This window comes from Eschrichtius robustus, chromosome 3 (assembly GCF_028021215.1).
Source record: "Eschrichtius robustus isolate mEscRob2 chromosome 3, mEscRob2.pri, whole genome shotgun sequence".
Taxonomy (NCBI): domain Eukaryota; kingdom Metazoa; phylum Chordata; class Mammalia; order Artiodactyla; family Eschrichtiidae; genus Eschrichtius; species Eschrichtius robustus.
In genome coordinates, this window is record NC_090826.1 from 153,554,342 (window position 1) to 153,567,558 (window position 13,217).

At 38.6% G+C, this 13,217-nt stretch overlaps 1 protein-coding gene across 1 annotated transcript in view; it reads right to left on the minus strand.

Moving 5' to 3' along the window:
• The window catches only part of LOC137760733 (complement receptor type 1-like), a 169,677-nt gene that overhangs the window by 105,909 nt on the left and 50,551 nt on the right, over window positions 1–13,217 (minus strand). Inside the window, exons 10-13 of the mRNA XM_068537637.1 lie at window positions 7,127–7,149; window positions 6,461–6,874; window positions 6,179–6,358; window positions 5,464–5,563 (exon numbers count right to left, since the gene is read on the minus strand). Of these exons, the coding sequence (XP_068393738.1) occupies window positions 5,464–5,563; window positions 6,179–6,358; window positions 6,461–6,874; window positions 7,127–7,149 (717 nt within the window). The remainder of the gene's footprint in view (window positions 1–5,463; window positions 5,564–6,178; window positions 6,359–6,460; window positions 6,875–7,126; window positions 7,150–13,217) is intronic.

Below are 13,217 nucleotides of genomic sequence, written 5' to 3' on the forward strand. Positions count from 1 at the left end.
CCGCAGTTTCCAACTAGCTATCTATTTTACACATGGTAGTGTATATATGTCAGTCCCAATCTCCCAAATTCATCCCACCTCCCCTTCCCCCCATGTCAACACGTCTGTTCTCTATGTCTACGTCTCTATTCCTGCTCTGCAAATATGTACCTGTACCATTTTTCTAGAGTCCACATATATGCGTTAATATACAATATTTGTTTTTCTCTTTCTGACTTACTTCACTTTGTATGAGAGACTCTAGGTCTATGCATATCTCTATAAATGACCCAATTTCATTCCTTTTTATGGCTGAGTAATATTCCATTGTATATATGTACCACATCTTCTTTATCCATTCATCGGTCGATGGACATTTATGGTGTTTCCATGTCCTGGTATTGTAGATAGTGTTGCAATGAATATTGGGGTGCATGTGTCTTTTTGAATTATGGTTTTCTCAGGGTATATGCCCCTTAGTGCGATTGCTGGATCATATGGTAGTTCTATTTTTAGTTTTGTTAAGGAACCTCCATACTGTTCTCCATAGTGGCTGTATCAATTTACATTCCCACCAACAGTGCAAGAGGGTTCCCTTTTCTCCACACCCTCTCCAGCATTTATTGTTTATAGATTTTTTGATGATGACCATTCTGACTGGTGTGAGGTGATACCTCATTGTAGTTTTGATTTGCATTTCTCTAATAATTAGTGATGTTGAGCAGCTTTTCATGTGCGTCTTGGCCATCTGTGTGTCTTCTTTGGAGAAATGTCTGTTTAGGTCTTCTGCCCATTTTTGGATTGGGTTGTTTGTTTTTTTTGGTATTGAGCTGCATCAGCTGCTTGTATATTTTGGAGATTAATCCTTTGTCGGTTGCTTCATTTGAAAATATTTTCTCCTATTCTGAGGGTTGTCTTTTCATCTTGTTTATGGTTTACTTTGCTGTGCAAAAGCTTTTAAGTTTCATTAGGTCCCATTTGTATATTTTTGGTTTTATTTTCATTTCTCTAGGATGTGGGTCATAAAAGATCTTGCTGTGATTTATGTCAAAGAGTGTTCTGCCTGTTTTCCTCTAAGAGTTTTATAGTTTCTGGCCTTACATTTAGGTCTTTAACCCATTTTGAGTTTATTTTTGCGTGTGGTGTTAGGGAGTCTTCTAATTTCATTCTTTTCCCAGCACCACTTAATGAAGAGACTGTCTTTTCTCCATTGTATATTCTTGCCTCCTTTGTCATAGATTAGGTGAACATAGCTGTATGGCTTTATCTCTGGGCTTTCTATCCTGTACCATTGATCTATATTTCTGTTCTTGTGCCAGTACCATATTGTCTTGATTACTATAGCTTTGTATTATAGTCTGAAATCAGGAAGCCTGATTCCTCCAGCTCTGTTTTTCTTTCTCAAGATTGCTTTGGCTATTTGGGGTCTTTTGTGTTTCCATACAAATTGTTAAATTTTTTGTTCTAGTTCTGTGAAAAATGCCATTTGTAATTTGATAGGGATTGCATTGAATCTTTAGATTGCTTTGGGTAGTATAGTCATTTTCACAATATTGATTCTTCCAATCCAAGAACATTGTATCTTTTGATTAGAGTATTTCGTTCATTTACATGTAAAGTAATTACTGATAGGTAAGTACTTTTTGCCATATTGTTAATTGTTTTATGGTTGTTTTTGTAGTTCTGCTCTGTCCCTTTCTTCTTCTCTTGTTCTCTTCCTGTGTGATTGGATGACTCTCTCTAGCTTTATGTCTGTATTCTTTTCTCTTTATATTTTGTGCTATAGGTTTTTGGTTTGTAGTTACCATGAGATTTACATATAGCAACCTATGTATATAGCAGCCTATTTTAATTTGATGGTTGCTTAAGTTGGAGCACATTCTAAAAGCACTGCATTTTTACTCCTTCCCCCATTTTATGTTTTTGACATCATATTTTACATCCTTTCATTCTGTGTATTGCTTAACTAATTATTTTAGATTTAGATGGATTTTACTACCTTTGTCTTTTAAACTTCATACTAGCTTTATAAGTGGTAGATCCACTACGTTAACTCTGTGTTTGCCTTTACTAGTGAGATATTTTTCCTTTCATAGTTTTTTTTGTTTCTAGTTATGGCCTTTTCTTTTCCATTCGAAGAAGTTCCTTTAACATTTCCTGTAAAGCTGGTTTAGTGGTGATGAACTTTTAGCTTTTGCTTGTCTGGGAGGCTCCAGCTCTCTTTCAATTCTGAATGATAACTTTGCTGGGTATTCTTATAAGTTTTTTTCCTTTCAGCACTTTGAAAATATTGTGCCAGTCCCTTCTGGCCTGTAAAGTTTCTGCCTAAAAATCAGTTGATAGTCTTATGGAGGTTTCCTTGTACATAACTTTTTTCTTTCTTGTTCCTTTTAAGATTCTCTCTTTATCTTTAACTTTTGACATTTTAATTGTAATGTGTCTTCGTGTGGGTCTCTTTGGCTTCATCTTGTTTGGGACTCTCTGTGCTTCCTGGATTTTAATGTCTGTTTCCTTTGCCAGGTTAGGGAAGTTTCCAGCTATTATCTTTTCAAATAGGCTTTCTGTCCCTTTCTTTCTCTTTTCTCCTTCTGGGCCCCCTCTAATGAAAATGTTAGTATGCTTGATGTAGTCTCAGAGGTTCCTAAGGCTATCTTCATTTTTTAATTCCTTTTTTTTTCTTTTTGCTGTTCCAATTGGGTGATTTCCACTACTCTGTCTTCCAGATCACTGATCTGTTCTTCTGTATCCTCTATTCTGTAATTGATTCCCTCTAATGTATTTTTCATTTCATTTATTGTATTCTTCAGTTCTGATTGGTTCTCCTTTGTATTCTCTATCTCTTTGTTGACGTTCTTACTGTGTTCATCCATTCTTCTCCTGAGTTTGATGAGCATCTTTATGACTATTACTTTGAACGTTTTATCTTATAAATTGCTTATCTCCATCTTGTATAGTTCTTTTTCTGGGGTTTTATCTTGTTCTTTCACTGGGAAGGTATTCCTTTGTCTCCTATTTTGCCTAACTCTCGGTGTTTGTTTTTATACATTAGGTACATCAGCTACATCTCCCAACTTTAAAAGAGTGGCCTTATGTAGATAGTTTTATGTAGAGCCCAGTGGCATAATCCCCCCTGGTCACCCAAGCCAGGTGCTCAAGGCTATCCCCTGCATGGGCTGCCTGCATCCTCCTGTTGTGTTTAGGCCATGACTTCTACAAGACACTCTGGTAGGCAGGGCTGATCCCCAGCCCAGCTGTCTGTGAGGCCTGGTTGCAACTTCTGTGGGCTTGCTGGTAGGAAGGGCTAGGTCCCCCAGAATGTGAGCCACTTTGGAGGATCACTGGTCCTGGGCAGAACCATGTACCAGGTAGGATGGGGTGGGAGCTTCTTTAGAGGGACTGGTTGAGGCAGGTGGGTTGGGTTGGGCAGGTACTTAGGGGAACATTGGGGTGGGGCACGTAGTGTTACCTATGTTGATGAAGAGTGACAGAAAGGCACCTACCAGTACTGGGCCAGCTAGGTGTAAGGAGAGAAAAAAAATGGCACCTACCAGCACTTCCATCCCCTGGTACCTGCCCCAGAATTAATCAATAAATCTCCTCCTCATAAAGCCAAGGCATTTTTAAAGTTGCTGCTCTGTCTGTGCTGGGACTCAGAGCAAGTGAGCCCTTCAAGAGCAGTCTCCCGCTGTCCTCTGGCTCCCCTGAAAGATAAGCCTGCTGGTTTTCAAAGCCAGACACTATGGTGGTTTGTCTTCCCGGTGCAGGTGCCCCAGGCTGGGGAGCCCAGTGTGGGTCTTGGACCCCTCACTCCTCAGGGGGGACCCCCATGGTTGTGATTTTCTTCTGGCTTGTGGGTCACTGCATTGGGGGGGAGGTGTTCTGACCAGACCACATCTCTTCCCCTCCTCTTCATCTCAATGTGGCCTTTTCTTTATATCCTTAGTTGTAGAAAATCTGTTCTTCTAGTCTTCAGGTCACTTTCAGAGATAGTTATTCTATATGTAGCTGTAGTTTTCGTATGTCTGTGGGAGAAGGCTAGGATTTTTCTACTCCACCCTCTTGATCTGGCCTCCAAACAGAGACTGTTTTAATTCCAAACAGAGACTGTTTTAATTCTCCTTTCCAATCTGGATGCCTTTTATTTCTTTTTCTTGACTAATTTCCTGGCTAGAATTTCCAGTATAATGGTAAATATTTGTGTGACAATTTTAATTTATATAAATGTGTATGTGATGTGGTATACATGTGTGTCTGTTTATGTGTGTGTGTATGTGCTGTAGAAATATATTTCTTAATTGTTGATCATGGTAAAATAAGTTTGAAAACCACTGTCCTAGAGAAACTTTTGCCCATATGTACTAGGAGACATGTATGAGTATCTTTATATCAGGGATGCTTATAATAGCGAAAACAAAACAAAGCAAAACAAACTAGAAATAATCCAAATATCTAACGACAACAAAAAAAAGAAATAAATTCTTCTGTATCCAGACAAGAGAACACTATCCTAAATGAAAATGAATTAACAACAACAACATGAATGAATGTCAGAAACAAACTATTAAATCAAAAGCAATTTGCAAAGATGTTCATATAAAATCATGTCATTTATATAAAGTTCAAAATATGTATAACTAAAAATATAATGATTAGGACTATGTATGGGAGAAAATGGAAAAGAAATGCAAGGGATCGACAAAATTCAGGATGGTGGTTACTTCTGGAGAAGTTTTGGAGGTGAAGGAATGGAAATTGGGAAAAGCACATAGTCAGCATCAAAGGTACTAGTGACGGTTTTTAAGGTGGGTGGCATATGCACTGAAATTAATTTTATTGTTATTACTATTTTTATGTTTCACTTATGTTATTTTGCATGTATTGTAAGTAATAATAAGTAATAAAAACAGAACAAAAGTTAAGATATAAGGTGTACCTATTTCTTTTCTAAATTGGTTGTCTCCCCTAAGGATAAGCCAAGAGTATGCCCACAGCAAGATTCCTGTATTGTGTACACTTCTGGAGAGGTGCTATAACAATTAAGATTTACCCATCCACCACATCTACTCCATCATCCCAAATAAACAACTCTTTCCTACTTTTTCCTGAGTCCAACATTTCTAGCTCTTATTGCTTTGAGTTAAGAATATATGTGTGTTTGTTCCACTTACTTCTTTAGAATGCTGGTCCTTCTCATCTAGTAAATGCTTCACTTGGCTTTAGGTGCATTAATTTGGTGTGAAAACACTACCCTCACCCCTCCAATTTCTAGCATGGATACAGGTTTTTTCCTATTTTTTCAAATATTTGTTTAGTCATTGCAAGGGTAGTTAAATGCCTGGATTCAAGGCACAACTTCTACTTAGAAATATTATTGCTATGTTTTAAATGGACAGGTAGTTTGACTTTCCTTTCTGAGACTACTGTTTAGAGACTAGTGTTACAATTCTAGAACTGTCATCCCAAACAAAGCTACTGCCAACTCACCCTTCATTACAAAAATAATTAACAGTTGATCCAAACTGGGTGTCTTTGTTGATGTCCATTTTGCCATTTATGAGCTCTGGAAGAGATCCACATGATTTACCTATGGGAAAGAAGCAGAATGTGGGGACTGGGTGTAGAATACTCTGAACGTCTGTTAATACATAAGGTCCCAAACTGGCCATAGCTCTTGTAGTTCCATAGATTTGCCACCTTGAGGAAACTCACAAGACTGCCTCAGGATCAGCCACCTACTAAGCACCACTTTCAAAAAGACCTCCCTTCCAGATCTCATCCCCATATTTTTTGCCTCTTAGAAAGATGTAAACTTTGCTTTATTACTAAAATGCTTACTCTGTAATTCAACCAGTGTACATCAAAAGTCTTGAAGTTTGGGATTCTCTCCCCACCTACACTTTTCTTTCCTTTCCTGAGTCATTCATTACTTAGTTTCAGTTGTAAAAATGGGACACCCCTAGTGAATGGAGATTTTCCCTCAATCGTGCCTTGTGATGGTCATTTCTCATGAAATGAACTTGTAATGAAAGTGCTAGGAACTCAAAGCAGTAGGAAGATATGACCTACAAGAATAACTCTCACATCTTTTTATACCTTAGGCAAAGTTACCAAGACACGTGTCTTTGTTTCAAAATTTGAACGACTGATCAGATCTTAAGGATTATTGACACAGAGGAGTCCTCAGTCCAGAGTTACTTACGCCTACAGTTGTTTTCAGGGCTTGACCAGACAGAGTTTTGCAGGCAGGTGATAGAGAACACTCTTCCGTAGTAACCAAGGCGGCATTTATACTTCACAGATGTCCCAACAGGAAACTCATCTTTGTCAATCGGTTCTGTAGGCATGGCGAATGTAAGGCGCACCGGGGATTGGCACTGACCTGGAGAGCAAGACCACAGGGACGTCAAAGTTAGTGGAGAGGCCCTCCGCTCCCACAGCTACGGGAGCTCGGCCACCCGCGCCGGGCGGGCTCCGCCCGAGCCTTCGGGGCCCAGGGGCAAGCAGCGTGCTGCCGAGCCCCTGACGTTCCACGTGCCCTGGAAGCGGCTCCTGCTCCGCGACTTTCCTGAGGAGCCGGCGCGGCTACGGCTTTGGATCCCGCCGCCGAGGGTTTCGCATTCCGGGCAGCCCCTCAGCATCCCGGAGCTGCCCCGAAAGCGTAAAATCGACGCGGGGGGTATGACTGAGGCTTCGGTTTCGCCCAGCAAGCGCCGCGACAGCGGGGACACTGTCGCCCCGGACGGCGCGGAGCTTGAGGGTCGCGGCCTGGAGAGTGGCGATCCGCCGCTGCCGCAGCCGCCCGTGCGGCCCCGCGGGCCAGGGGAGGGGCGGTGGCGACGACGGGGCGGGTCGCGCAGAGTCCCTGCGGGGAGACTGGGGGGCCGCGCTGCGCCAGCTCAATGAAGAATTTTGGCAGTAAAACAGCTTCCAGTGCTGGAGGGATCCTTTACCACCTAATGATCTGGCAGACATTGAAGATGTAAGTGAAGACAACCCGACAAAAACAACACTTCCGGCCAAGAATGCAGTGGTTGAGATTAATATGGAGTCCTGACAGAAGGAGCTGAAGAAATGGGTTTTTCTGAATTTGAGGAGACATCTCTAAGTGAATTTATGTCTTCTTAAGGAAAAAAGTTATTTTCCATACTTGATGTGATATCATTCCCAAACCTGAAAAATGAGGAAAAATTGTTTTAAAGATAAATGCCTGCAGCCACTACTGTACCTCCCAATAGGGATTTGTCAAGGATATAGTGCAGTTACAGAAGAAGTATTTTATGTATGCATTCTTAAGAAAAATTTATGTTTAGGTTCTAAATTTGAAGATATCAATCTTATACAAAGGAATTCTGACAGTTTTAGAAATAGACGGGAAACATTCAGATATTCCTCTTGTTGCACCAAAAAGTTAATTTGTGCTACATGAAATGAATATTGTTTTATAATAACTTATTAATAAAATGCTTTCTAATACATTTCATCGACTCTTCTTCGTTGAACAAATAGCTGACTTAAACATCTATGCAAACTTAAAATGTGAGGGATTCTTTCTGAAACCTGGTATTGTTTTTGTTTTGTTTTGTTTTATTTATTTATTTTGGCTGCACGCAGGTTTTCTCTACTTGCGATGAGCGGTGGCTACTCTTCTTTGCGGTACACGGCTTCTCATTGTGGTGGCTCCTCTTGTTGCAGAGCACGGGCTCTAGGCGCAAGGGCTTCAGTAGTTGTGACACACGGCTCAGTAGTTGTGGCTCACAGGCTCTAGAGCGCAGGCTCAGTAGTTGTGGTGCACGGGCTCAGTTGCTCTGCGGCATGTGGGATCTTCCCAGACCAGGGCTCGAACCCGTGTCCCCTGCATTGGCAGGGGGATTCTTAACCACTGCAGCACCAGGGAATTCCCCCTGGTATTGTTTTTTTTTTTCCTTCCCTTAGTTTATGATTATTATTATTTTTTAAATTGTTATTGGTATAGTTGATTTACAGTGTTGTTTTAGTTTCTGCTGTACAGCAAAGTGAAACAGTTATACATATACATATATCCACTCTTTTCTAGATTCTTTGCCCATATAGGTCATTACAGAGTATTAAGTAGAGCTCCCTGTGCTATACAGTAGGTCCTTATCCATGATCTATTTTATTTTATTTTTTTAAATTTAATTTAATTTAATTTAATTTTTTAATTTTTAAAAATTTTTAACATCTTTATTGGAGTATAATTGCTTTACAATGGTGTGTTAGTTTCTGCTTTATAACAAAGTGAATCAGTTATACATATACATATGTCCCCATATCTCTTCCCTCTTATGTCTGCCTGACTCCCACCCTCCCTATCCCACCCCTCTAGGTGGTCACAAAGCACCGAGCTAATCTCCCTGTGCTATGCGGCTGCTTCCTACTAGCTATCTATTTTACATTTGGTAGTGTATATATATCCATGCCACTCTCTCACTTTGTCCCAGCTTAGCCTTCCCCCTTCCCCGTGTCCTCAAGTCAATTCTCTAGTAGGTCTGCGTCTTTATTCCCATCTTGCCCCTAGGTTCTTCATGACCATTTTTTTTTTTTGGATTCCATATATATGTGTTAGCATACAGTATATGTTTTTCTCTTTCTGACTTACTTCACTCTGTATGATAGACTCTAGCTCCATCCACTTCACTACAAATAACTCCATTTCATTTCTTTTTATGGCTGAGTAATATTCCATTGTATATATGTGCCACATCTTCTTTATGCATTCATCTGATGATGGACACTTTGGTTGCTTCCATGTTCTGGCTATTGTAAATAGAGCTACAATGAGCATTGTGGTACATGACTCTTTTTGAATTATGGTGTTCTCAGGGTATATGCCCAGCAGTGGGATTGCTGGGTGGTAAGGTAGTTCTCTTTTTAGTTTTTTCAGGAACCTCCATACTGTTCTCCAGAGTGGCTGTATCAATTTACATCCCACCAACAGTGCAAGAGTGTTCCCTTTTCTCCACACCCTCTCCAGCATTTATTGTTTGTAGAGTTTTTGATGATGGCAATTCTGACTGGTGTGAGATGATATCTCATTGTAGTTTTGATTTGCATTTCTCTAATGATTAATGACGTTGAGCATTCTTTCATGTTTTTGCTGGCAATCTGTATATCTTCTTTGGAAAAATGTCTATTAAGTCTTCTGCCCATTTTTGGATTGGGTTGTTTGTTTTTTTGATATTGAGTTGCATGAGCTGCTTGTAAATTTTGCAGATTAATCCTTTGTCAGTTGCTTCATTTACAAATATTTTCTCCCATTCTGAGGGTTGTCTTTTCATCTTGTTTAAGGCTTCCTTTGCTGTGCAAAAGCTTTTAAGTTTCATTAGGTCCCATTTGTTTATTTTTCTTTTTCTTTCCATTTCTCTAGGAGGTGGATCAAAAAGGATCTTGCTGTGATTTATGTCATAGAGTGTTCTGCCTAGGTTTTCCTCTAAGAGTTTTATAGTGTCTGGCCTTACATTTAGGTCTTTAATCCACTTTGAGCTTATTTTTGTGTATGGTGTTAGGGAGTGTTCTATTTTCTTTCTTTTACATATAGCTGTCCAGTTTTCCCAGCACCACTTATTGAAGAGGCTGCCTTTTCTCCATTGAATATTCTTGCCTCCTTTATCAAAGATAAGGTGACCATACGTGCGTGGCCTTATCTCTGGGCTTTCTATCCTGTTCCATTGATCTATATTTCTGTTTTTGTGCCAGTACCATACTGCCTTGATTACTGTAGCTTTGTAGTATAGTCTGAAGTCAGGGAGCCCGATTCCTCCAGCTCCGCTTTTCTTTCTCAAGATTGCTTTGGCTATTCGGGGTCTTTTGTGTTTCCATACAAATCGTGAAATTTCTTGTTCTAGTTCTGTGAAAAATGCCTGTAGTAGTATGATAGGGATTGCATTGAATCTGTAGATTGCTTTGAGCAATATAGTCATTTTCACAATGTTGATTCTTCCACTCCAAGAACATGGTATATCTCTCCATCTATTTCTATCATCTTTAATTTCTTTCATCAGTGTCTTATAGTTTTCTGCATACAGGTCTTTTGTCTCCTTAGGTAGGTTTATTCCTAGGTATTTTATTCTTTTTGTTGAAATGGTAAATGGAAGTGTTTTCTTAATTTCACTTTCAGATTTTTCATCATTAGTGTATAGGAATGCAAGAGATTTCTGTGCATTAATTTTGTATCCTGCTACTTTACCAAATTCATTGATTAGCTCTAGTAGTTTTCTGGTAGCATCTTTAGGATTCTCTATGTATAGTATCATGTCATCTGCAAACAGTGACAGCTTTACTTCTTTTCCAATTTGGATTATTTTATTTCTTTTTCTTCTCTGATTGCTGTGGCTAAAACTTCCAAAACTATGTTGAATAATAGTGGTGAGAGTGGACAACCTCGTCTTGTTCCTGATCTTAGTGGAAATGGTTACAGTTTTTCACCATTGAGAACAATGTTGGCTGTGGGTTTTTCCTATATGGCCTTCATTATGTTGAGGTAAGTTCCCTCTGTGCCTACTTTCTGGAGGGTTTTTATCATCAATGGGTGTTGAATTTTGTCGAAAGCTTTTTCTGCATCTATTGAGATGACCATATGGCTTATATTTTTCATTTTGTTAATATGGTGTATCACATTGATTGACTGCGTATATTGAAATATACTTGCATTCCTGGGATAATCCCGAGTTGATCATGGTGTATGATCCTTTTAATGTGCTGTTGGATTCTGTTTGCTAGTATTTTGTTGAGGATTTTTGCGTCTATGTTCATCAGTGATATTGGCCTGTAGTTTTCTTTCTTTGTGACATCTTTGTCCGGTTTTGGTATCAGGGTGATGGTGGCTTCATAGAATGAGTTTGGTATTGTTCCTCCCTCTGCTATATTTTGGAAGAGTTTGAGAAGGATAGGTGTTAGCTCTTCTCTAAGTGTTTGATAGAATTCGCCTCTGAAGCCATCTGGGCCTGGGCTTTTGTTTGTTGGGAGATTTTTAATCACAGTTTCAATTGCACTGCTTGTGATTGGTCTGTTTGTATTTTCTATTTCTTCCTGGTTCAGTCTCGGAAGGTTGTGCTTTTCTAAGAATTTGTCCATTTCTTCCAGGTTGTCCATTTTATTGGCATAGAGTTGTTTGTATTAATCTCTCATGATCCTTTGCATTTCTGCAGTGTCAGTTGTTACTTCTCCTTTTTCATTTCTAATTCTATTGATTTGAGTCTTCTCCCTTTTTTTCTTGATGAGTCTGGCTAATGGTTTATGAATTTTTTTTTATCTTCTCAAAGAACCAGCTTTTAGTTTTATTGATCTTTGCTATTGTTTCCTTCATTTCTTTTTCATGTATTTCTGATCTGATCTTTATGATTTCTTTCCTTCTGCTAACTTTGGGGTTTTCTTGTTCTTCTTTCTCTAATTGCTTTAGGTGTAAGGTTAGGTTGTTTATTTGAGAAGTTTCTTGTTTCTTAAGGTAGGATTGTATTGCTATAAACTTCCCTCTTAGAACTGCTTTTGCTGAAGCCCATAGGTTTTGGGTCGTCGTGTTTTCATTTTCATTTGTTTCTAGGTTTTTTTTATTTCTTCTTTGATTTCTTCAGTGATCTCTTGGTTATTAAGTAGTGTATTGTTTAGCCTCCATGTGTTAGTGTTTTTTACAGATATTTTCCTGTAATTGATATCTAGTCTCATAGCGTTGTTGTCGGGAAATATACTTGATACGATTTCAATTTTCTTAAATTTACCAATGTTTGATTTGCGACCCATGATTTGATCTATCCTGGAGAATGTTCCATGAGCACTTGAGAAGAAAGTGTATTCTGTTGTTTTTGGATGGAATGTCCTATAAATATCAATTAAGTCCATCTTGTTTAATGTATCATTTAAAGCTTGTGTTTCCTTATTTATTTTCATTTTGGATGATCTGTCCATTGGTGAAAGTGAGGTGTTAAAGTCCCCTACTATGATTGTGTTACTGTCGATTTCCTCTTTTATGGCTGTTAGCATTTGCCTTATGTATTGAAGTGCTCCTATGTTGGGTGCCTAAATATTTACAATTGTTACATCATCTTCTTGGATTGATCCCTTGATCATTATGTAGTGTCCTTCTTTGCCTCTTGTAATAGTCTTTGTTTTAAAGTCTATTTTGTCTGATATAAGAATTGCTACTCCAGCTTTCTTTTGATTTCCGTTTGCATGGAATATCGTTTTCCATCCCCTCACTTTCAGTCTGTATGTGTCCCTAGGTCTGAAGTGGGTCTCTTGTAGACAGCATATATACGGGTCTTGTTTTTGTATCTATTCAGCCAGTCTATGTCTTTTGGTTGGAGCATTTAATCCATTTACATTTAAGGTAATTATTGATATGTATGTTCCTATTACCATTTTCTTAATTGTTTTTGGTTTGTTGTTGTAGGTCTTTTCCTTCTCTTGTGTTTCCTGCCTAGAGAAGTTCTTTTAGCATTTGTTGTAAAGCTGGTTTGGTGGTGCTGACTTCTGTTAGCTTTTGCTTGTCTGTAAATATTTTAATTTCTCTTCTCATTTAATTTGAATGAGATCCTTGCTAGGTAGAGTAATCTTGGTTGTAGGTTTTTCCCTTTCATCACTTTAAATATGTCCTGCCACTCCCTTCTGGCTTGCAGAGTTTCTGCTGAAAGATCAGCTGTTAACCTTATGGGGATTCTCTTGTATGTTATTTGTTGTTTTGCCCTTGCTGCTTTTAATATTTTTTCTTTGTTTTAATATTTGATAGTTTGATTAATATGTGTCTTGGCATGTTTCTCCTTGATTTATCATGTATGGGACTCTCTGTGCTTCCTGGACTTGATTAACAATTTCCTTTCTCATATTAGGGAAGTTTTCAACTATAATCTCTTCAAATATTTTCTCAGTCCCTTTCTTTTTCTCTTCTTCTTCTGGGACCCCTATAATTCAAATGTTGGTGTGTTTAATATTGTCCCATAGGTCTCTGAGACTGTCCTCAATTCTTTTCATTCTTTTTTCTTTATTCTGCTGTACAGTAGTTATTTCCACTCGTTTATCTTCTGGGTCACTTATCCATTCTTCTGCCTCAGTTATTCTGCTATTGATTCTTTCTAGAGAATTTTAAATTTCATTTATTGTGTTGTTCATTATTGTTTGTTTGCTCCTTAGTCCTTCTAGGTCCTTGTTAACGTTTCTTTTATTTTCTCCATTCTATTTCCAAGATTTTGGATCATCTTTACTATCATTATTCTGAATAGTTTTTCAGG